This window comes from Aspergillus pseudodeflectus, assembly GCF_044049435.1.
Source record: "Aspergillus pseudodeflectus strain CBS 756.74 chromosome Unknown BJX68scaffold_8, whole genome shotgun sequence".
NCBI classification, from domain to species: Eukaryota; Fungi; Ascomycota; class Eurotiomycetes; order Eurotiales; family Aspergillaceae; genus Aspergillus; species Aspergillus pseudodeflectus.
In genome coordinates this window covers 740591-762528 of record NW_027263784.1, presented here as the reverse complement: position 1 = coordinate 762528, position 21938 = coordinate 740591, and the positions used below count along the sequence as shown (strand labels likewise).

General features: G+C 50.8%; 9 protein-coding genes across 9 annotated transcripts; 3 read left to right on the top strand and 6 right to left on the bottom strand.

Moving 5' to 3' along the window:
• Positions 1-49: 49 nt before the first annotated feature.
• BJX68DRAFT_263837 (uncharacterized protein) lies at positions 50-701 on the bottom strand (the record flags this gene model as incomplete). Its single annotated transcript, XM_071044789.1, has 2 exons — positions 50-602; positions 670-701. The coding sequence occupies 2 exons, from the start codon at positions 699-701 to the stop codon at positions 50-52; spliced, it is 585 nt and encodes a 194-aa protein (XP_070902514.1).
• A 1134-nt stretch (positions 702-1835) lies between these two features.
• BJX68DRAFT_263836 (uncharacterized protein) lies at positions 1836-2300 on the bottom strand (the record flags this gene model as incomplete). Its single annotated transcript, XM_071044788.1, has 1 exon — positions 1836-2300. One exon carries the CDS (start codon positions 2298-2300, stop codon positions 1836-1838), a length of 465 nt encoding a protein of 154 aa, XP_070902513.1.
• A 2643-nt stretch (positions 2301-4943) lies between these two features.
• BJX68DRAFT_230596 (uncharacterized protein) lies at positions 4944-5301 on the bottom strand. The gene has a single exon (XM_071039221.1). It carries the CDS (start codon positions 5143-5145, stop codon positions 4990-4992), a length of 156 nt encoding a protein of 51 aa, XP_070902512.1. The 5' UTR covers positions 5146-5301; the 3' UTR covers positions 4944-4989.
• Positions 5302-6263: 962 nt separating this feature from the next.
• On the top strand, positions 6264-7638 carry BJX68DRAFT_230595 (zinc-dependent alcohol dehydrogenase family protein). The gene is made up of 3 exons (XM_071039220.1): positions 6264-6504; positions 6554-7003; positions 7070-7638. The coding sequence occupies exons 1-3, from the start codon at positions 6363-6365 to the stop codon at positions 7537-7539; spliced, it is 1062 nt and encodes a 353-aa protein (XP_070902511.1). The 5' UTR covers positions 6264-6362; the 3' UTR covers positions 7540-7638.
• Positions 7639-7643: 5 nt separating this feature from the next.
• Positions 7644-8383, bottom strand: BJX68DRAFT_230594 (cupin domain-containing protein). The gene has a single exon (XM_071039219.1). It carries the CDS (start codon positions 8271-8273, stop codon positions 7710-7712), a length of 564 nt encoding a protein of 187 aa, XP_070902510.1. The 5' UTR covers positions 8274-8383; the 3' UTR covers positions 7644-7709.
• Positions 8384-9708: 1325 nt separating this feature from the next.
• Positions 9709-13357, bottom strand: BJX68DRAFT_230592 (LIM domain-containing protein). Its single transcript, XM_071039218.1, has 3 exons — positions 12865-13357; positions 12671-12808; positions 9709-12608 (listed from the first exon to the last, which is right to left on the bottom strand). The coding sequence occupies exons 1-3, from the start codon at positions 12974-12976 to the stop codon at positions 10459-10461; spliced, it is 2400 nt and encodes a 799-aa protein (XP_070902509.1). The 5' UTR covers positions 12977-13357; the 3' UTR covers positions 9709-10458.
• A 1474-nt stretch (positions 13358-14831) lies between these two features.
• On the top strand, positions 14832-15343 carry BJX68DRAFT_207718 (uncharacterized protein). The gene has a single exon (XM_071037680.1). It carries the CDS (start codon positions 14942-14944, stop codon positions 15269-15271), a length of 330 nt encoding a protein of 109 aa, XP_070902508.1. The 5' UTR covers positions 14832-14941; the 3' UTR covers positions 15272-15343.
• Positions 15344-16005: 662 nt separating this feature from the next.
• Positions 16006-18254, top strand: BJX68DRAFT_230588 (inositol-3-phosphate synthase INO1). Its single transcript, XM_071039217.1, has 3 exons — positions 16006-16161; positions 16301-17168; positions 17226-18254. Exons 2-3 carry the CDS (start codon positions 16462-16464, stop codon positions 18121-18123), a joined length of 1605 nt encoding a protein of 534 aa, XP_070902507.1. The 5' UTR covers positions 16006-16161; positions 16301-16461; the 3' UTR covers positions 18124-18254.
• A 1336-nt stretch (positions 18255-19590) lies between these two features.
• BJX68DRAFT_230583 (bifunctional alcohol dehydrogenase/S-(hydroxymethyl)glutathione dehydrogenase) lies at positions 19591-21346 on the bottom strand. Its single transcript, XM_071039216.1, has 6 exons — positions 21106-21346; positions 21033-21047; positions 20846-20960; positions 20657-20792; positions 19961-20598; positions 19591-19907 (listed from the first exon to the last, which is right to left on the bottom strand). The coding sequence occupies exons 1-6, from the start codon at positions 21124-21126 to the stop codon at positions 19693-19695; spliced, it is 1140 nt and encodes a 379-aa protein (XP_070902506.1). The 5' UTR covers positions 21127-21346; the 3' UTR covers positions 19591-19692.
• Between the last annotated feature and the right edge of the window lie 592 nt (positions 21347-21938).

The following is a 21938-nucleotide window of genomic DNA, read 5'->3' as shown; positions in this document are numbered from 1 at the left end:
TCTGAACTTCTATGATGTGGCGTTGAAGCCGTGCATTGTGATACATCCTTTACCATTCAGGGAGCAAGGCTTCCATGGCTTGGGAAATATCAATGCAAGCGGCCTCGAATCCATGAACGGACGGCTGCGCGCATGGCCACTGCCTGACCAGCATTTCGGCGAGCTCTAAACCCTCTTTCTCACAGTCCTCGTTATTTCCGATTTTGGTGTTTTCGTTTGAAACTTTGCCTTTCTTTAATAGATTTGTCGACCTTGACGGCTGGTACGATATCCTGATGATGGGTAGCAACCCGTCGGTGGTTGGCTTCTCATCTTTCTTGAACCCAACGAAAGACCAATACTGGGGGAATACCAAGCTTTGGAGCTCAGGGAAAATGAAGAAGGACACAATGACGCGGAGAATTCTCACATCGATATCCTCTCGGAATGCTATCATGCCCAGTTGGAACATGAGATGGTACACATCTTTGTCCGTGGTTTGTCTACAGAGATTTACCAAGGTGCCCCACTGCTCTGCAAGGTCAATACTGAGGTACTCTCCGATAGAGTAGAGGTCACGACTGATTTCATAGCCACCAATAAACGGCCAATCCTCAATAAGTCTAGTAACCTCCGCGTAGTATGTATTGTCGAAGGTCTCTCGCGGAGCAATGTCACAACCTCACGTACGTTTGATACTGACTTTGATGTGCACCAGCCATCGCGGCACGAATAAGACAAGTCTTCTGGTTGCGCAAGCTTTTCATGCGTATCATCAGGTGGTGCATAGATGGACCGTCGCCATCTTGCCCGCTCAAGTAATTCGACATTGTTTGGTTCTGTCTTCAGAGTTATGTGTGACCCATCTGTTGAGAATTGACATAATCTGTTGGACTTGACAATCAACTTGTCAACAGCGACCTGAAAATCATCCTTCTGGATGTTCGCTGGCAACTGGGAGTCTCAGACTGCAGTTTGCTGGCATCGCTTATCCTTGGGGTAATACTCTCGTCGAGGAGTCAATTTTGATAGTTGCGTCAAGATAGCCAGAGAACTTGAATCTAGAGGCATCCATGGCTGGCAGTAGCCAGATTCCAGACAAGCCAGGGCCTCTTGTGTTCCTGTTCGACCTGTGAGCGGGTCAGGCAACAAGTGTGATGTAAAGGCATGCAGTTGAGCCTTTGCGTACAGGAGCTCCGGTTCCGCGGGACATTCGAGTCTTCCGAGCAAGTCATTTATAGTGAATTTTGCGTATCTGCTTGCGCCCTCAACTTTTACCAGAACATGGCCGCGGTGGTGCTGGTAAACAACTTGCCGAATAGGAGTGATGATGCTGCGTTGTGAGTAGTCATCCGCGTCTCGGAGAACCAGCATACTCTAAAGCCCATAGAGAGTTCCTGCATCTTGGTGGCGATCCACGACAGCACGCAGTTGTCGACAATGAAGTTGTCCACCATTAGTCACAAAAAAGCTTAGCTGCCTTCGTTTCATCTCTACAGAAAGCTTGCCACGAGGTGGCTGAAAAATGGTGAGCTCGAATGGGTCTTCGAAATGGAGGAAAATCCGCGATATTGCTTGGGCGAGCATAGAGAAAGGGTCAACTAAGGTGCTTCCCCTCCTCTGTACTGTTCTTGATCGAATGTCGACAGTCCAGTTACCAGGTCTTTTTGTCCAAATGCGGGGTTTCTGTCTAATCTCGAGAGACCTAGTTTTCAAGTCAAGCCAATGGATACAATCAACTATCAAGGGAAGCGGGAGATCAAAGTCAGGTCCAGCTCCGAAAACGCACTGCGGTATTAGCACTAGGGTGTTGTCAAACAGACGAGCCTGGATTATGAGTCGTTTGTCTCGGTATCCTAAATAAATATGATGATTCTCTGCGCGGTTGCAAGCAAATAGTCCATTCCGCGGAGGCTTGAGGGCTGGGCAAACAATCTTTGGCTACCAAAGAGCTTCTTCAGGATACCAGAATCTCTGATATCAGCCGGAAGCTTTCCGACAGTTTGTCCATTTATCACAAGATGGCCCTCGAGAAGATGAAAAAAGAAGACCTGCGAGGATGTACCCTCAAAAGCATGGGCGGTTGACGTCGCCCAGTTGTCATATGGGGAAGGTAGAAGTTTCCAATCTCCATACTGTCTCTGCTTCTTCACTCCACTAGGCCAGGCTGTGTCTATAGCCGTGCTTAGGTCATTAGGGTGCTTCTCAACGCCAGCGCGAAGTGAAGGAGATAAGAGAGTAGCCATCTTGATATCACGAATTAAGAGGTTGCGCTTCTGTGTCGGGAATTCGCTCACACCGACGACCAGGCTTTCTTGCATTGTCAATGACGCCTCCAAAAAGCACCTCAAGGTCTCTGTCTCGAAGCCAGATTGGCTCGAGAGGAAAGGAGAGAATGTTCTTCGACAGAGCAAAGCTGAAAGAAAGCAGTATCGTGCGGCTCTTCCCGAGGAGTGCACATGTTGAGCGTTTCGGGTCTCGTTTCGCAGAAGCGAGATCCAACCTGCAGTCACCTTGCGAATCCTCAAGAGAAGTCTCTTAGATTCAGCGCGTGAGTCTTGGTGGCCTAGAGAAAACAGCCGGATAGACAATGTCAGGAGGGTCTCCATATAGTTTGTTTCTCTCCAGTTCGTGGCTATAGCTTCCAAATGTCGGCCTATTTGCTCAGCTAATCTGCTACAGAAGCCCAAGTCCCTAAACATAACATGAACGGTTCGCATGTTGTCGTTTGTTAGCCTAGGGCCGTTGTGCTGTAAAGCGTAAAGTTGACATTTGAGAAGCCCAGTTCAGCAAGAATGGACAGCCAACGCCTGTTTCGCCCTCCAATAAGGTTCTGGTGTGCTAAATACTCGTGAACTGTGAGTTCTGAGGGGCATTCACTGATGCTAGATGTAACTTCGTATGAAGGGGGGCCTGGGCCGTCAGGAGCAAATGTAGCAGAAGAGTACAGTGCTGAAAATGGAAGCTCCTTGGGTATATCCAAGACAAAGTGATGGGCAAAGCTTAGCTGCTTGGGATATTCGACTGACCAACGCTTTCGTTTCGAATCATAGTACAACCAGGTGAGGCCATGTGGAAGAAGTATCTTGTCTGTGCGAGCTGGCAGGCTGCGATAACCATAGTGCGTCTTCAAGAAGGATTTTGTGGGCGAAGCGAGAGAAAAGCATGTATCATTTTGGTTGTTGTAATAATTCTGGAGCTGGGCGTACTCGGAAAGCAACATTTCAGCCTTGCTTTTGGTAGGCGTGGTTAAGCCAGGACATAGTCTGTTAATAATGTCCCAAGTAGCTTCACGGTAAGCTGCAAAAGCTCGTGGGACTTTCAGCTCAAACACAATAGACCTCTGCTGGACCTCATTATCATGTTCCATTGGAAGGAAATCCTCGTGGACTTTAATCTTAAGACGTCGGCGAGATCTCATGTAAAAACAGTGACGACAACCACGAATGTCATGAGTTCCATCAGGATTCCTCAGTTGAGTACAAGGGGTCGTCAATGAGCTTCTCGGTCAAATCACCATAGGTTTGGTTGACTCCTTACAACTCAGCCTGCTTTTCCCGACAAAACGTTGCCGAGGAGTTTTTGATAAGATCCCCAAGCCTTTCCAGAGTGCTTCTACCAGGCGATTCGACATATCTTTCTGCAAAGCAACCTCGCTTGGGGCCAGCAAAAATTGTCATCCTGTCATGCTTGGCGCGCGCGCGGCGGAGGTGTAGATGCGATTGGATAGCCTGAAGCCGCTTCAACTGTTCCCACCGAGGTAGAAGCAACACGTCCAGGATCTCGGGTGTAAACCATGGGTGGTAGTCACTGAGTAAAGGGTATGCAACTGTCGCACACTTGTCCATAGCCACCCATAGATCAAAGATAGTCAGGATAAAAAGACTCATTTGTTCAGAGTTACCATCATATGCTTCACCGACAGCACTGATATATTCGGTATTGGTCAACGCCAGGTCAGCGCATCTGTTTTCCGTCGCTTCTTTTGAGGACGGAATCTCTATTGATTTAGACTCCAGCGCCATCTCACGAAGAGCTAGCGATGAGTATATCTTCATCAATTTCGAAAATTCCTTGGAGGTGTTTTTATCTGCACTTTGACTGAGCGACCTAGGGTCTACGGCCTCCGCTCCAGAGTGGCGATGCTGGGCCGGTTCCAGGGTCTTTCGTAAGTAGGCAAGGCTGTTTGGTAGCTGCAAGCAATGGTCTTCATGAGATGCCCGAGTTGGAAGCTTTGGAACACGTCGCTGAAAGCCCCTTTTCCATTTCTTCCACTCAGTCTCCAGTGCTGCTGTAGACACATCGATCGATTTTGTGCAGAAGAGTTCGACCACCTTTGGAACAACTGTGAACGCAGGTGTACGTCCATCTGTCAAACTCAGGCATTTTTTCTCTGAATCGACCTTTGCCAGGCGGCGGCACAGTTTGACCTTGAGAAGCTCGTATTTGTCCGAACTTAAGTCCCTAACACAGTCACTAAGCAACCTTGCCAGGAACAAGCACAGCCTTGTATTGTATGCGCCCTACCTCGCTTCCAAGATGTAGGTAGAGTAGCCGTTGGACGGAGACCCTCAAAACGAGCCAAAACGGCCTGCGACGCCACGGAAGTCTCGCATTATCCCAGCATACGTCATCTTTACGCGCTTTCGTAGGGCAGGTAGAGATATCCGTTGACCGTTGACCTCGAGGAGGGTCATCAGGAATTGCGATACGATGGCAGGGTGTACAGTATTTCTATCCTCAGAAATCTCTACCCCGGCTTTCCGCACCTTGACGGAAAACCGATCCAAGGATTCACCGCCAGCTTTTTCCAAAAACGCCGCAAGGCGTTGGCGGAACTCGGGTTTATCGAACACATCACTTGGCACGGACACTGCGACACCAGGGAAATCCCATTGTAGAGCGCCTTTCGCCGAAAGAGCCTGCTCTGCGGTAGGGGAGGCTTCGAAGGCTTCGATTATAGCGTTTGGTTCAGTATGACTTCTTAAGGTCAGAAACATTAGCATCCGTTTATCTGCGAATGAGAAGACCGGCATTTTGTTCTAGGATGCGCAGAAAAACAGAACTTTCCAGAGATAATTTCTCGAACGCCTTGATGAGGGCTGGTTCATAGCATATCGCGCCGTCATTTGCGAGTGATGATAGTTGCAAAGTGTTTTCAATCATTTGCCAGTTAGAAAACAAATCAAGCTCGCAGTTCTCCAATCCGCCGTATCGGATCTCTTTCCATGAGCTCTTCCTCGGCGTCGGCAGTGCCAGGGAGCTTAGGTGGTATAACGACGTGGTTGAAGGTTGACCACAAACTTGAAGATGTGCGTGCAGCCATGTTGTGTTAGTGAGCAAGCACATCCAGGCTAACACAATGTGGCGGAGCAAATGATAGTGGCTGAGCAAGAATAGATATATCACAGGGACAAGTCAAGCAGGTTTTGAAGAAGAGGATTGGGTGGGAAAAGGTTTGGAGCCTGTTGGAGTGTTATCGTGAAAAGGATGATATTTCAAAACGGTGGAGTGTGTGTGTGTGAGAGAGAGAGAGAAGACGGGCTGGTTGCCAGGGTGCAGGAAGAACCCAATGAAAATTTGAGCAATTCAAAAAAAATCAGCTCATCCCAAACTCAGGCTTTGCAAACAGATTCCAAGCACGAGCCCCAGCTTTATCCGAAGAGCAACGTGGGATAGTCCTGTAGTCTCAGTTTAGAGGCAGGCCAGGCTAACTAGGCCTCTCAATAATCTGAGACTGGCTCAAGACCACACACTCAGCATTTAGAAGTCGTAGTGCAGTATTAGTAGTGCTCCAGTAGAAAGACTAATATCGTGGAGAGCTGAGCTGAGGTCGCCGAAGCTTCATGTTACTTCCTGTTCGTATTGCAAACGGCAAGGTCTCAGCGATGCCTTGCAGCAAGAGCTGTGAGAAAACAGCTTTCAAGTCCTTCGGCGATATCTCGAGATTAAAGGATTATAATAATCTACATAATAGTCGACATAATAGTACTTACAAGAATACATTATGCCGATAACGCATACTCAGAGCAAAGGAGGGTAAATGGATACTTCTGCTGTACGGATTGTCATCCCATATGCCATGGAGATTGTCCTCGAAGCTGAAGTTTTGGGTTCAGTCCACTTAAGTAAGAATAACAATAGAGTATTAATTAGAGTTATGCTGCACCTCATCAACCTTAAAATAGCGTCTGAGATGCCTTGGGTCCAGAAGTGGGGTGTTCCCAATTCTCGGTCGGCCCTTGCGATTAATAATAAAGTCATATCTACCCCATCCGGAAGTTGCTAATTTCTGCCGCCGTTTGAGCAGACCACAAACCGTCTAGTTCCTGCAATTGTCCTACATATCGCATCGATCACCTCACATAGAGGTCGGATACATCATGTCGACCATTCAACAATGGACAACCAGCCTCGGAGGCTTGGATAGCCTTCAATTGAGTAAAACACCCAAGCCAGCCCCAAGCAAAGGCGAAGTTCTAGTTGAGATTCGCGCCGTGTCACTCAACTATCGAGACTTTGAGGGTGAGATCACCCATACAGGAGCTGCAGAATTGATGTTAACATGTCGCAGTCTGCAGCGGAGAGTACAATCACCACCGATCCGTCAGCCAGGATAAATCCTCCCTCGTCCCCTGCTCAGACATGTGCGGGGTCGTCACCGAAATTGGAGAAGGAGTCACAAGCTGGAAAGTGGGCGACCGCGTTCTTTCAACCTTTCTTCCCGACCACCAGACCGGCCAGGTTACCGAAAAGATGATGGCTTCTGGCATGGGCCTGCCCCAACCTGGTGTATTGGTGAAATACCGGGCTTTCCCTGAGTATGCGCTGGTGCGTGCTCCCAGCTATTTGACGGACGAAGAAGCCTCCACTCTGCCCATTGCCGCTGTGACGGCCTGGATGGCCATCAACGGGATGCGGCCCAAGGGGCAGAGTGGAGGCGCCGGAGAGTACATCCTGCTTCAGGGAACTGGCGGGGTTGCTGTCTCGGGCTTGCAGATCGGCAAGGCCGCTGGAGCGAAGGGTGAGCCCTAAAGTTCCCGGAGGCTTGACTGGGTCGGATCAAAAGCTAATATTGTATCGAACTTAGTGATCATCACCTCCTCTTCCGACGACAAGCTGAAGCAGGCTCAGCAACTCGGCGCCGATTATTCCATCAACTACCGCACAAACCCGAACTGGGAGGAAGAGGTAATGCGGTTGACGGAACAACATGGTGCGGACATTATCCTTGAAACCGGTGGTGCTCAGACCTTGAAGAAAAGCTTTGACTGCATTGCCTGGGGCGGGCTTATCGACTGTATCGGATACCTGTCGGGCAAGGTAGACGCACCAGATGACCGGACAAACGTGAATCTTCTGGCCCTCCGCCGCAATGTGACACTGAAGGGAATCATCAACGGACCTAAGGATCGGTTCGAGGAGATGGTCGCTTTCTACGAGAAGCACAACATCAAGCCAGTGGTAAACCGCGTGTTCTCCTTCGAGGACGCTCCAGACGCATTCAAGTTCCTTGCGAGTGGCTCGCATTTTGGTAAAGTGGTTATCAAAGTTGCTTAATGTTGTTTTCCCATGATATCTCAATAGATCGCATTGCAAGATTCAGCTCTACATCCCTTATTAGTATATTTAGCTACCCAAATCATGTTTCGAAACTCATGAATTGCGCAAATTCGTTCTGGCCAATCATTAGAGATGACACTTTGTGCTCACAACATCTCATGGCAGATTCAACGGCTCGGCTTGATATCGGAAGTCGTCGCCTGGCTCAAGTCCTCTCCCAGTTCCTCCCCGCCAACAACCAACGGCTTGCACTCCTGCAGCACAAAGACCATACGCGTCCACTCCGTCTCGCTAGGATTGTGCCAAGCATGCATAGTCGCCCTTTGCACCGCCATATCACCTCGCTTCAACAACCGCTTTTCTCCCGAATCAAGAGTCATCTCAATCTCCCCCTCAAGGACAATCCCGTAATCCAGGCTCTGTGTCCGGTGCATGAGCGGTGGTCCCTTTGGCGCAAAGTCGACAAAGCGACAGACGGTGCCGTTGGGGTTCACCAATCCCAACTTTCCTGACGCCTTGAGGTCCTCGTGCTTCTTAATATCGGCGTCGTTGTTGAGGTCGGCGGGGAACTCGGAGGTTGTGTATGCCACGGTGAAGGCCATGGAGTTATTCTCAAAGGACGACCAGTCCGCTGGGTTCTCGGTCTGGATGATGGCTTTGCCTGCAGAGTCATGGCCGGTAACGTAGCGGGTAATCCCTGGGAGGGAGGAGAGCTGGCCTGGATTCGACATGTTGATTGAAATTTGAGTGCTCGGATAGCGGAAGAATTCAACAGCTCTTGAGAGAAGTTTAGGACGCAGCGGACAACAATTGAGGGGGTGAGGGCCTTTATATACCTTCCTCCGGAGAATAAAGTTACCCCTCATTGAGAATGCGGTCAAGATGACCCTGTGTCGTCAGCAAGAGCTGCATGTGCATCTCGACAGGGATGCCCTACGGCTGTGAGCGCCTCTCACGGAGCCAAAATACTCCGGTTCAGACAGCGTGGCCTGGAGAAAAAAAAAGCAAGAAGACCGATTTTGAAGCCGAATCATTCGGGCCATTATCATCGTGCCGAGATTGTGTATACAGGCAGAAGGTACTTGAGGCTCTCTCCACGTCCTTCACCGCTAGGTCGATAGCACTGTCAGCCACGACCGACATCGAGTTGCAATCAACCTTGACGTTAGCCTCCTGCATAGGTTGTACATACTCGGTTATTTGTCGGTCTAACACTAACTTATGAGGGGGGGAGTCCTTCGAAAAAGTCTTTTTGGGACTTTAATAGAGCAACAGATCTTGTACCAATCGTCAACCAGCGACATTGCTCATGCTTTAGCCTCGTTCAATTGTTCTACTATCAACAAACGCGAACCGTGAATTGTCCCTGCCACTGCTTCTTCCTCTCATCAACGACAAACAAGAATGAAAATCGAGCACAGCGACACAGCCATATATCTGAAGCCTGACGATCCTTCAAAGGTGATCCGCCACAACCGGGACATCCTGAGCAATCACGATCCGTTCCATCACCTTGTCAGCATGCTCCTTAAAGTACTTCCCCCTCCAGACCTCATCCTTCGGAATCGGTTCAGCCAATGTCTTCAGCTTATCGTTGCTGATAATGTAAAAATGCGTGCCGGTAACGAAGGCCTCTTCACCGATAACATCTCTTTTAATCTCCATATCCAGCACCATCTTCGCGTCGTTTTGCTGGACACAGTGATACCCTCAAACAGGCACCGGTAGGTTAGAGAAAATACACACAGGAATCGGGTGTGGAGCATCGCAGTGGTTGCAGCAGTATTCGAAGTTACCTCCGGTCTTTCAGCTCGCGTAGATGATGTATACCCAGCGATGGTCCCACCCTGCGCGAACGCTGAGACCTACAGCCTGCCTTGTCCGTGAGAATCTGATGTTCTAGGTGAAATAATGCTCGCCCCGTGCAGGCTTCGTCTCGTAGATGATCAAGTCTAGGTTATCGCTAGGGGTGTAGGCCTTTGCTTGCGACGAGGACGATGATGGACAAAGAATGGTTGAGAGAAAGCATGACCTGCAGAGGTTGATGGTAGATGTTGGCTGAGGGTTGGTGGCGTTCCATCACGTGGCCCAGTTAACATCGCGGTTCCGTGCGTAAAGTGATAGGTAGCAGCTGCCTGAAGGATCCAACGAGTTCTGCGCGTTGTCTGGGAAGTACCAATGAAGCATAGACGAGCAAGGACTCTGACTATTATCACTATACGGTGGTAAAGCTCTCTATATGGACCAAGCCGCGCATACATAGTAAACGGAGCGATGGGTGATTGAGTCTAAACAGGAAAGCAAGTTAAACGAAGTACCCGTACGTATATCCGCTTACTCAAATCTAGCTCTTGTCACTATACATGCAACACTACCTAGTTAGATACCAGACATTATGCATAGCCAATGTACATATTAGAATATGATGGTACAGATTGCAAAACACCTTGTCAAACCCATATGCAAGGACAAATGATGGGATAATGTAACGGATGAGACAAGGTCAAAAGCGATGAAGCTTGCCCTCGAAGCAATTGGAAACATTTCAGAGTAAGAATATAGACGAGAACCGAAGTGGTGTAAAGGTATAGAGCGGTCGAATCAGTCGGCCAGCGAGTCCGTGTTAAGAGCAAAACGAGTGAAGGAAGAAAAGGACATAGTAGTGTAACAGGTAGTCTGACATCATGCTCAATAAAACGAGAAATTAATGAAAAATAGGTCAGGTTCATGAGAGACAGGGAGAAAGATAGACATGGTAAAGGCATCGCGAGTAGGTGGTAGTACAGTAAAGGTAAGTAGTTTTGCAGAATTCCTCCCAATCTAGCGCCTGTATATAGAATTGAATGGATATCAACCGGTGGCCTCGTCAATAAGACTGAGAGCCGAACTCCAAGACGTAAAAGCAAGTTGTATCAATCATATCATCATCAGTTTGGTTGTTCGCCGTTCGGGAAAGCGACGGGGGCCCGAGGGCGGACCGAGATTACCACCAGGTGACGGAGGTGGAGGACCGCCGTGGGGTCCTCTTTCTCGGCCGGGTGGAGGTGGTCCATATGGGTCAAGTGAGCCTGGGGGCGGACGGAAGCCGCCACGGCCTCCTCGGCCGGGATATCCTGGAGGTGGTGGTCGTCCACGGGACGGAGGAGGGGCACCATACGGAGGCGCGAGAGGTGAAGAGGGCATTGTTGGGCGGCGGAAGCGGTGGGGAGACACGGAGGCTGCTGCGCGTTTGGCATCACGTTCGCAGTAAACGAATCCGTTCCATTCGAAGTACTCGCCCTTCAGGTCGACCTGGCATGTACGGCAGCGGAGACATTGCGGATGAAATTTCTGACGATCGGCAGGGCCTGGGCCGGTGCGCTCGTTGGTCTCGAGGTATTGACCTTCAATACCGTTGTGACATCCGGCGCAAATGGAGCCATTTCTTTCGTGGTAATGCTGGGCGCAGTAAGGGCGGTCATTGAGGACGTAAAAGTCGTTCGTCTCGAAAGGCGTTCGGCATTGGTAGCATACGAAACAGGCACGGTGATATCGGCCAGTCAGGCGACCGTCGGCAGAGGAGATGGATTTCCCCATGATCGTCTCGCCGCAACCGCGGCAGGGTCCCCGTGGCCGGGGCTGTTGGGGTCGAGGGGCGGGTTCCGTCGCGGATCTAGTAATCATTGGCCGGGGCTCTTGCATTTCATGCGCGACTGGAGGTAGTGGGGGTCTCTCAGGAATAAGGGATAAGCCACCTCCGACGAGAGCTGGATCTGTAGGGGAGTCGGGGCTGAAGAGAGATTCAGGGATTCGAGGTGGCTCCAGGCTCGTCGGGCTTTCTGTATGAAGGGCTTCATCCAAGACTAGGTTAGCCTTCGCTTGAGCTTCGATCTGACGATCTTCCGCCACGGGGCCGAGACGGCTCTGATCTGATGGCTTGCGTCTTGGCATGCTCATGTCAGACTGAATGCTGGACAGTGATGTGCCGCTTCGGGTTTCTGATGGGGAGGATTCAGAAGAGGTCGTCGAATCCTCAACAGTGTCGTCGATATCGAGACCAAGAGCACGAGCAAAATTGGAGACGGAGAGCGCACTTTCACTGCTAGCATCTGAGTTCTTTCGATGCATTTCCTCTCGCTGATTATGGTCTGTGGGGTTGGGCTGTAGATAATCGGAGCCTGATGGCTTGAAAGCTTTGTACTCGATTTTGCCAGACCCAGCTGGGGATGCAGATCGTGAGAGGTCCGGGTCAGGTAAATCGAGTGGAGGTCCATATGTGCTTTGTGCTGGGCTGTTGAAAAATAATTCAGCAGATCCGCGAGAGCTGCTCAAACGCTCAGAATTAGTGTTCGATGATACGCGCAATGGGCTAGCACTCGGCTTATCAAGATCCCCTTTGAGGCTGGCATTTCCACCGCCGAAATCAAAACCACTATGTACCTCGCTTTTGCCCTCGCGATTCGCAGACACTTCGGACATCGACGAATCTGAGAAGACGGATTGATGGAGAAAATGCCGGGGATCTGGCGGGATCGGTGGAATGTCGTCCTCATATCTATATCCGGCGCGAGTCACGCTGCTGAACGATGGCCGCCGGCTGGACATTGCTGTCGATCGTTTCGAGTTGCGATTATCATAACGTGTACTTGCCAAGGATGTTCGATAACTGCTTTTGCTGTCCATTGACATAGTATGTTGGTGGCCGTTGCCATACGAGGTATCGTTGTCCTTTGGTAATGGTGGTGGCGGAGGCGCATATTGTGAAAGTGGTAGGTGTGCACTGTGAGGTGGGCGATCCAAGTCCGTACCCATTGCGTCCGCATATCCAGGTGAGGGAGCCGGAGGTGCCGAAATGGCTTCCTTCAGAGTCATACCATTGACCCGGCGGCCAGACATCGATCGAGGTAGCGGGAAGTTGGGAATGTCTTCACCACTGCTGGCTGTAGGAGGAACCGCGGGTATTGGAGTAGTCTGACTTCGCTGTACATCACGAAGTGGAGACCGTGATCCTGGAGACGTTGAAAGGGGAGACGGGACGAGTGAACCGTTACCGGCTAAGTCGTTGTTTGGCTGCAAAAACGGTCGATCTAGAGGGAGGCGGTTACTAAACGACAAACGGATAAATGGTATGAGCCAACGCAATACATACTGGCCCTTGTAGGATCGATCCGTGATGGCGGGTCGGCTCTTCCAGGTTTCGAAGCCCATGCATCTTCTGCCCCCAGTGTTGGTCTTCGAAAGCTCGATTTTGGAGGCGGCGGAGGAGGTGACGGCGTTCGCGACGTAGCTGCGCGCAAAAAGGTTAGCGATGATGACCTGCATAAACGGTAGCGTTCGGAGTACCAATTGCAGGTTTCCCGCAGACATGATCTCCCATAGCGAATATATCCACGTTAACTCCGCAACTGGAGCATTTTATCATGGGCAAGTCGCCCATGTCCGCTCCTCCATCCATGTTGATGGACACTAGGTCTTCAGAGCCTTCAACTCCCCGGGTGTGATAAAATCATCCGACTCAGCAGGGCGAACGAAGCTAAGCGCAATCATTGGTCGTGCATTCGTGGAGACAAAAATCGTGCGGCGACATACGTTCCTCGTCCGCCTTGCAGATTGACGTCCTATAGTGCGTTTGGATGCAGCAGACAAACTGATGAAATTGTTTGATGTCGAGGTCGAGAGCGACGGACCAAAGTAACCAGAGCGAGAAAGGTTACCTCTGGGCCATAACAACAGTATTAATTAATCTTGTGACAAAGCGGCCAATAGAGAGAGGCGTTAATTATATCAAAAAATCGATAATCATAATTATTATAGCGGCGGTGGGCCTGAGCCAACGACAGGCCTCGTGCGCCTAAAGTTCAAGAAGACAAGAGCGCCCTGAAAAGTGATGAACCGTTCCAGCAACACGCGTTCTTCACGTCAGCTCCTCTTGTCTCCTCACTCATCTTCCACCATTAATTGGGCGAACCAACCAGGTACATCACCAGGTACTTAGCGACCCCTAACTGCAGGTACACGTCTTTACAGGACATCTCTTCTCTTCGACTCTACGTTGTATCTATATCTCTTCAGAGGCGATGCAACCACGCGCACTTATCGACCCTCAATCATTCCGCGAGTCGCTCACCCCTTTTTCAGTTCCACCCCCAAGTCGCCCTCTCCACTTGTGTACCGTTTCTGTGTAGAGATCCGGATAGAGGCAAGCCGCCATCCTCCTTTCAAGGCTAGCCAAGCGACTAGCCCCTGAGTAGCGAGCCGTGTGTTCCTCTGGGCCTGTGCAGATCCTCCCTCAGGGGTGGAATGCTGATCCTTCACTGCCACCATCCGCGCTTTGAACCTGCAACTTTGAAGTTTGCTCTTCCCGAATCCTGACCCCTCTTTCCCTTCAATGTTCATGGGGGCACGGGTCTTGTTTCTCGAATGTCGCGGCCACTCACGGGCCCTGCATCTTCGCCTTGCGCATCCTTTCCGCCTCAGGTGCACGAGCCATTTACACACTTTATTTGCTTCTACCTCCTTGTGCTCGATTTATGATCTCGAGTCACTTACCAAGTCGAGTGGTTTTCTCTCAGAGAAGGTCTCCCCTTTGTTTGGACTTTGATGAATTCAAGCTGCGCTCGTCCCCCTCGCCACTCGAGAAAAGCTCGGTGAGATTATACCACGAACCAAGTACGCCCGAGTATTGGCAGTATTGACACAAGTTTCCGTACTCCTTCTGAGTCCTTCACGAGCACACATCTGTCACAAGCGCTGCTTTTCCGACATGACCCGACACTGCCAGAGTCCGGGGTAATCTACCACTCGTCCGTAGATCGATCGCATCGCGCGAAATTCAAGCGGCCGATGCGATTCATTTTTCATGACCCCAGACGGTCAAGCGTCTGGGCGTACCATTTCATAGACCGATTATCCACACAGATTGTTCGTGGCGGCCGAGTCGCTGTGAGAGTATAAGTCTCCTAGTCCCCAAAGTATAAGGTCTATATATGGCGACTTTTATATCCTCTGAACTCCCAAGGGGTTTCAAGATATCAATCCTTTTGCCGTTTTTCCGAGTGATTTTTACTCCGTCCAAGGTCTTCACGTGTTATCCGATGGCAAACGAAACAAACGCAGACTTGAGCCAGGCAGCAGACACTGCCAGAAATGCTGGCATTATTCTCCACCTCTTCTCGCTTGGAGGTTGGGCGAGAAATTAGAACGTAGTGGCATGCACCTTGTTGAACTCGACTTCGGGCTTCTTGTTACGATCAGCAGGAAGCCGAGCACCCTCAGATCAGCTCGGACGTGGCCATTAGTATCCTTCAAATCGTTATTAGGTTGAACAAGCTCATCGACAAAGTAAAGTGAGCTTCCGCAAACGATCGCTTGAGCATGAGAGCATGATTCAGGGGGTTCAACCTTCGGAGAAGGTCGAACCATGGATCCCCATCCGAGCTTTCCGCTACACCACACAAACCAGGGGCCTTCAAACTTTGGCAGAAATGACACACTTGACACCAGACAATTATTGGAACGACCACCACCATTAATTCGCTGTCCTCGCAGTCGTGTGAATATACGGAGGACTCACTTCCCATGTCGAATTTGCAGCCAGCCCAGATTCTGCGTACTTCTGGTGTCCGATTCCGGTAGCTTGGTAAGTGGAGTCCTGTCAGCGTACTCCGTACTCCGTATGGAAATGGAAATGCGGGTCTCCTCCAGACGGTGCAGTTGCGGACAAGGCCTCATGATCATTGGGGAGAGCTGATACTGTCTCAACTCGTCTCGCCAGCACAAACATTATTCTGTAGCCTTTCCCTAGAAGCACCTCATCGCTGACCGCTCAGATGAGAACATGTTCGCTCTTGTCAGACTAGTGTAAGGGCGCCTATATCGCCGAGGCAAGAAGGATCACAGAGGGCAGGCAGGCCCGGCGGTGGGTGGATCGTTGAGCTGCGACAACTTTATATTAGTCGCTGTCGAATCTGCAAGGTCGTTTCGCTTCCGTTGATTACCAGGGGCCGGCAGTCGACAGGCGTAGGGAGCGTTGGGCAGGAGTGAGGACTTGGAAGATCTTCCTGACAACAAAGCGAGCGATAGCAGAGACCAAGGCCAGCAGGTGAACGGAGGGTTCATGCCTCGCACCAGAGGCCAGTTATCAACAGTCTTTCTCAGAACATGAGGGGCAGCACAGAGACGAATGTGAGAGTGGTGCAACCGGAGGCCTCGAATTAGTCGAATCCTCCTTCACCGCAATTCCCCGGCTCTTTTTTGAGGGTTGTCTTGTCGAGATGCCCCGCTATGAAGAATCGAGAACGAGGCCAATGTGCCCATACTCCGCATGATTGGCTGCCCATGGGACCTTGGAGGGGTTTATCGCTAAGGGGAAAGGCGAGGTCGAATGGTTGTGCCTTTTGGCGGGACGCAGACGGATAAGATAAACGTGACCCGGACGCGAGTGTCCCGCTATAAAACTGTCGCCCCCTCCTTCCGTCTTCCCTCCTCTTCCCCTTTCTCCTCTACCCTCTACCCTCAAACACTTCAATTGACTTCAATTCCAAGTTGCAACTGCTGCTTTTCTTCAAGTCTTTTGATCACACTCTTCCCCGAGGCGTGATCGCTTAAAACCGTCAAAATTTTCGCCACACATCTTAACTCGTAAGCCGCTTCCTGTTCCCCGGATTTCCCCAGTTGCTCCCCAACCTCTCTGGGCATTGACTTTCACGACATGCCCCGAACTTCCCGTCATTCTCTCATACTGTTCGGAACTCTGCTGACCTTGGATTTCCTTTTCTAGGCGGCACCACCCGTTCAACGGCCGGCGCTCATCCAACCGTGGGGGAGCACCAGCCAATATAATATACAACCAGTAGACAACTACTGGTTTCATAAAACATCCTCCCATCACGCCAAACTAGTCAATAACCGTTCTTGAATTATCCCGAAATTCTGAACACAATGGCCCCCCACGCAAACTCGGATGTTGCTGCCAATGGCGCCGTGAACGGGTCCGCCCAAGCTGCTCGCGCCCCTCTGTTTACCGTCAACTCGCCCAACGTCGAGTATACTGACGCGGAAATCAAGAGCACCTATGCTTATCATACCACTGATGTTACCCGTAACGCGGATGGTAAGCTTGTTGCTACCCCCAAGGCCGCCACCTATCAGTTCAAGGTCGAGCGCAAGGTCGGCAAGGTCGGTCTGATGATGGTCGGTTGGGGTGGAAACAACGGTTCCACCGTGACTGCTGGTATCATCGCCAATCGCAGGAATCTCACCTGGGAGACCAAGGAAGGTCCTCGTGCTGCCAACTACTACGGTTCCCTTGTCATGAGCTCCACCATCAAGCTTGGTACTGACTCCAAGACCGGCGAGGAAATCAACATTCCCTTCAATGACATGCTTCCCATGGTCCACCCCAATGATCTTGTCATCGGCGGTTGGGACATTAGCAGCCTGAACCTTGCTGAGTCCATGGACCGTGCCCAGGTTCTTGAGCCCACGCTCAAGCAGCTTGTCCGCAAGGAGATGGCTGAGTTGAAGCCCTTGCCTAGCGTCTACTACCCTGACTTCATTGCTGCCAACCAGGAGGACCGTGCCGACAACGTCCTTGAGGGTACTGAGGCTTCCTGGGCTCACGTTGAGAAGATCCAAGCGGACATTCGGTGAGTTTTTTTCTGGATGTCCTTTGCTCAAAACGCTCGTCACTAACAGGAAAACAGCGACTTCAAGGCCCAGAATAGTCTCGACAAGGTCATCGTCATGTGGACTGCCAACACTGAGCGTTATGCAGACATCCTGCCTGGCGTCAATGATACTGCTGATAACCTGATCAACGCTATCAAGTCTGGTCACTCCGAGGTGTCTCCCTCGACTGTCTTCGCTGTTGCCTGCATCTTGGAGAACACTCCCTTCATCAACGGATCTCCTCAAAATACCTTTGTTCCTGGCGCGATTGCTTTGGCTGAGAAGCACAATGCCTTTATCGGTGGTGACGACTTCAAGTCCGGCCAGACCAAGATGAAGTCCGCCCTCGTTGATTTCTTGATCAACGCCGGTATCAAGCTCACTTCCATCGCTAGCTACAACCACCTCGGCAACAACGATGGCAAGAACTTGAGCTCTCAGAAGCAGTTCCGCTCCAAGGAGATTTCCAAGTCCAACGTGGTCGACGACATGGTCGCCGCCAACCACATTCTGTACAAGAAGGATGAGCACCCTGACCACTGTGTTGTGATCAAGTACATGCCCGCAGTTGGCGACAACAAGCGCGCTCTTGATGAGTATTACGCTGAGATCTTCATGGGTGGCCACCAGACTATCAGCTTGTTCAACATCTGCGAGGACTCGCTGCTTGCCTCTCCTCTGATCATCGACTTGGTTGTTCTTGCCGAGATGATGACCCGTATCAGCTGGAAGGCCGATGATGCCGCCGAGTACAAGGGATTCCACAGCGTTCTCAGCGTTCTGAGCTACATGCTCAAGGCGCCCTTGACTCCTCCCGGCACCCCCGTCGTCAACTCTCTTGCTAAGCAGCGCAGCGCCGTGACCAACATCTTCCGCGCCTGCGTCGGTTTGCAACCTGAGTCCGACATGACCCTTGAGCACAAACTGTTCTAGGGCCTCACTTTTCCAGTCTCGAGCGGTTGTCCCACGCGACCCGTTTGGTCTTGTTTTCCAACTATAGTCTCTCCTTGAACGCCTGAACACAAAATGAGAATGGTTTGCTACACGCAGCCCCAATCACGCAATCTAGCCTTCCCGTAAAACGTAAAAGTGTAATCTTTCGAGCCCAGCCGCAGCGCCAACTCCCCTTACCCAAAATTCACGTAAAATGATATTCAGAATACAACAGTTGACAGTAATATGTCAAACTGCGGAGGATATTCCACAGTTACAAAGTTGTACGGAGTACACATCCCCCTATCAGGCTTTGCAACATCCCGCGCAAACCAACATAATAATGACCCATCGCCATAGGCAAGAAACCCCCAATCAGACCGGAAAGCCCTTCGAGGCTCAGCCCATGACTCGCACCTTTCTGCCCCTCATACAATCAACCCTCCGAAATATCCATTGTGGAAACAAATATGTACGGAGTAGCATCTCCCACGCCGGGTGTGCCGTGACCTACTTCCGCGGATGTGTTAGTACTAAGTAGGAGCGATAATGGTGATAAATCCTTTCCCGCTCCGTGCGGGGACGTAGCAGCGAGGGGAGAGGGGAGGAGAGGAGAGGGGAAATTCGGACTATTTCCCGCCTGGCTCGGTGTATCTTCTTTCCTTGTTCTTGGGCCGTGTCGGACTTGCCCAGTGGTGTTTAAAGTACTAATAGTAGGGATTCTTATGCGGGGGCGATTGATTCTGTAGGAGGGTCCTGGGGAGGGGAGGAGAGGAGGAGGGGTAGAGCCGAGCACGAGAAGACCACTTTGGACCTTCCTGTGTAACTTGCCTTATTTGTTCTGTCTAGCATAGATACTTAGCAGTTACTTTGATATGCACCTTTACTGGAATATACGTAACTCCCTGTCGTTCCGCCCACCCCGGTCAATCCGCCCACCTAATACACCATATAAACTACCATTTCTAGGTCATAATATCTCAACCACTTTAGACATGTTAGCTATAAGAGTAAGTATATAAACTCTAAGTCCCTATAAGAGTATATCAAACTATTTTCAAGCACTTAAGGTATCTAATCCCTAGAAAACTCTAGTTATAATAAAATACTATAAAATACAGTGTAATTTAAATTACTATAAGAAGTACTTAAATTTAGAAGATATAGATAAGGTATATAGTAGGGCTATATGCCTAAAGTATATATACCAAGCAATATTATATATAAGCCTAAGACAGTTGAGATATCCATGTTTAAAAACCAGGAGTTTGGAGGGTAAAAAGGATGGGCGGAACGACCGGGGTGGGCGGAACGACAGGGAATCACGTTATGTAGGATGGTTTGTAATAGATGACAGTCCGGATCGGGTTTGCTGCCGCCGAGGGGTCCTTGCCTGGGTACCTTGAGGACTCTTTGCTGGACATATATACGTAGCTCAAACCTCATCGAAGCTCATCGAGTAAATTTGCACGAGTGAACCCTACAAATGCTGAAAATTATGAATCTATACTTTTCATATCTCATTCAACTACATGGCATATAATTATTTTCTTTTTTATTTGGCCTGACTTATGAGAGGTCCACAACGCAACGGATGCAGTCGCCAGCCTTCATCTGCTCAAAGGCATTGTTGATGTTGGCGAGGGGCTCACGGTGGGTGATGAACTCGTCGACCTTGAGCTGGCCGTTCAGGTAGTCGTCAACAAGGCCGGGAAGCTGAGTACGGCCCTTGATACCGCCGAAGGCGCATCCCCTCCATACGCGACCGGTGACGAGTTGGAATGCTAAGACATGTTAGTGAGTAAAGGTAAGATTACGTCTGTTCAGGGGAACTTACGTCGGGTGGAGATCTCCTGGCCAGCAGCAGCAACACCGATGATAATACTCTCACCCCAGCCCTTGTGGCAGGCCTCGAGGGCGGCACGCATGACACCGACGTTACCGGTGCAGTCGAAGGTGTAATCACAACCACCGTCGGTCATCTCGATGAGCTCCTCCTGGATGGTCTTGCCGTTAAGCTTGGTGGGGTTGACAAAGTCCGTGGCGCCGAACTTGCGGGCCCATTCCTCCTTTGCGTCGTTGACGTCGACGACGATAATCTTGCCAGCCTTGTTCTTGACCGCGCCCTGGATGACTGAGAGACCAACACATCCAGCGCCGAAGACGGCGATGTTGGAGCCCTCCTCGACCTTGGCGGTCACCACGGCGGCACCGTAACCGGTTGTGATACCGCAACCGAGAAGGCAGGATCGGTCGGTGGGAATCTTGGGGGTGACGGCGACGACGGAGATATCGGCGACAACAGTGTACTGAGAGAAGGTGGAGGTACCCATGAAGTGGAGGAGGTCCTTGCCGCGGGCCTTGAAGCGTGAGGTGCCGTCGGGCATCACACCGCGACCCTGGGTGGCGCGGATCTTTCCGCACAGGTTGGTCTTGCCAGACTTGCAGAACTTGCATTCCCGGCATTCGGGGGTGCTATAAAAAAGAAATGTCAGATCCGCTCCTGTTGTATTCCCCGAGAAGCGAAACATACTAGAGAGCAACGACATAATCACCGGGCTTCACGGAAGTGACACCCTCGCCGACGGACTCGACGATACCGGCACCCTCGTGGCCGAGGACGACGGGGAAAGCACCTTCGGGATCCTTTCCGGAGAGTGTGTAGGCATCTGGCCTCGTTAGCGAAATTCAGCCAAGTCGAATCCATTTAGGTACTACTAACCCGTGTGGCAAACACCAGTGTGAAGGACCTGGATGCGAACCTCGTGGGCCTTGGGAGGAGCAACCTCGACGTCTTCCACGGAGAGGGGCTCCCCGGCGCCCCACGCAATCGCCGCCTACGCAGCTTCAGTTGGCACGGTTCCAAAATGTGTTTGTTTATCCTCTGAGCGTCGGTGGATTTTTCTTACCTTGCAAGTGATGGTCTAAGAACAATTATTTTAGTTATGTCCGGAGCAATATCAGGTTGAAATGAAGGCTTACCTGGCCTACAGTGCTAGCCATGGTGATGATGTAGATGAAAACCGGCTACAGCTTGAGCTTGACAGGTGAAGATTGGGAGAAGGAAGAAGGGAAGAGAAGGATAGATAAAAAAGGATGAAGATTGTTATCAGCGATAGAAGCGGGAATAAATTGCTTCAAACGGACTGGGCCGGAAAGTGGACAGAAAGACGACGGAGAACGCAGAAGAAGAAAAGAGATCAAGTTGTGGTGACTGGTGAGGGGACACGAGAGGGGGTGGGGTAATTCCCATGAGGGGCTCGCGCCGTCTATCGCAATCGGATTGAGCTCACCACCTGTCAAATCTCAAAGGGCAGGGGCTCGGGTTCGACTTCCTGGTCCATTCTCCTCATTCTCCGCAGGCGGAGTAAGTATTTGAGTCATGGCCTGAGGAGAAGAGCTGCGATGACTTGGAGATCTTTGGGAGATCCCGCCCGTTGCAGCACTACAGGCTTGCGGCCGATCCGAACCTCGAAGTAGTCGAACCGCTGCCCAGCAGCGGGCTATTTGATGCAGATATTACTTTACCGAATTACTATACCTTTGAGGCAGAAGCTTTCACATCCTCATCCTCTCTTGGAGCTTCGATGCGCTTTGCTCACCCCGAACGGGTAAAAATTTGCGGGCTTCGTTTGGTCTGTGCTCGCCAAGCTTCTCGGCCGATGACGCCAGTCTGCTTGTCAGATGAAGGGATGCAACAGCTCCTCGAGGCGCATTGGGAGTTGACGTCAATTGAAGGAAATAAAGAGCTTCCACCATGACCAAAGTTGCGATACAAGCGCCGCAGACCCAATGGTGCCTTAAAAACTCAATTT

Bases quoted from the DNA above. Each gene is read 5' to 3' on its own strand.
- BJX68DRAFT_230592 (XM_071039218.1), bottom strand. From the start codon at position 12,976: ATGGATGGAGGAGCGGACATGGGCGACTTGCCCATGATAAAATGCTCC. The intron at 12,809-12,864 runs GTACTCCGAACG...TTTTGCGCGCAG, and splicing joins CTGCGGGAAACCTGCAATTG to CTACGTCGCGAACGCCGTCA. The intron at 12,609-12,670 runs GTATGTATTGCG...GCCTCCCTCTAG, and splicing joins GATCGATCCTACAAGGGCCA to ATCGACCGTTTTTGCAGCCA.
- BJX68DRAFT_230596 (XM_071039221.1), bottom strand. From the start codon at position 5,145: ATGATTGAAAACACTTTGCAACTATCATCACTCGCAAATGACGGCGCG.
- BJX68DRAFT_230595 (XM_071039220.1), top strand. From the start codon at position 6,363: ATGTCGACCATTCAACAATGGACAACCAGCCTCGGAGGCTTGGATAGC. The intron at 6,505-6,553 runs GTGAGATCACCC...AACATGTCGCAG, and splicing joins CAACTATCGAGACTTTGAGG to TCTGCAGCGGAGAGTACAAT. The intron at 7,004-7,069 runs GTGAGCCCTAAA...TATCGAACTTAG, and splicing joins CAAGGCCGCTGGAGCGAAGG to TGATCATCACCTCCTCTTCC.
- BJX68DRAFT_207718 (XM_071037680.1), top strand. From the start codon at position 14,942: ATGGATCCCCATCCGAGCTTTCCGCTACACCACACAAACCAGGGGCCT.
- BJX68DRAFT_230588 (XM_071039217.1), top strand. From the start codon at position 16,462: ATGGCCCCCCACGCAAACTCGGATGTTGCTGCCAATGGCGCCGTGAAC. The intron at 17,169-17,225 runs GTGAGTTTTTTT...ACAGGAAAACAG, and splicing joins AAGATCCAAGCGGACATTCG to CGACTTCAAGGCCCAGAATA.
- BJX68DRAFT_230583 (XM_071039216.1), bottom strand. From the start codon at position 21,126: ATGGCTAGCACTGTAGGCCAG. The intron at 20,599-20,656 runs GTATGTTTCGCT...TCTTTTTTATAG, and splicing joins GATTATGTCGTTGCTCTCTA to CACCCCCGAATGCCGGGAAT. The intron at 19,908-19,960 runs GTAAGTTCCCCT...AACATGTCTTAG, and splicing joins CCAGGAGATCTCCACCCGAC to CATTCCAACTCGTCACCGGT.
- BJX68DRAFT_230594 (XM_071039219.1), bottom strand. From the start codon at position 8,273: ATGTCGAATCCAGGCCAGCTCTCCTCCCTCCCAGGGATTACCCGCTAC.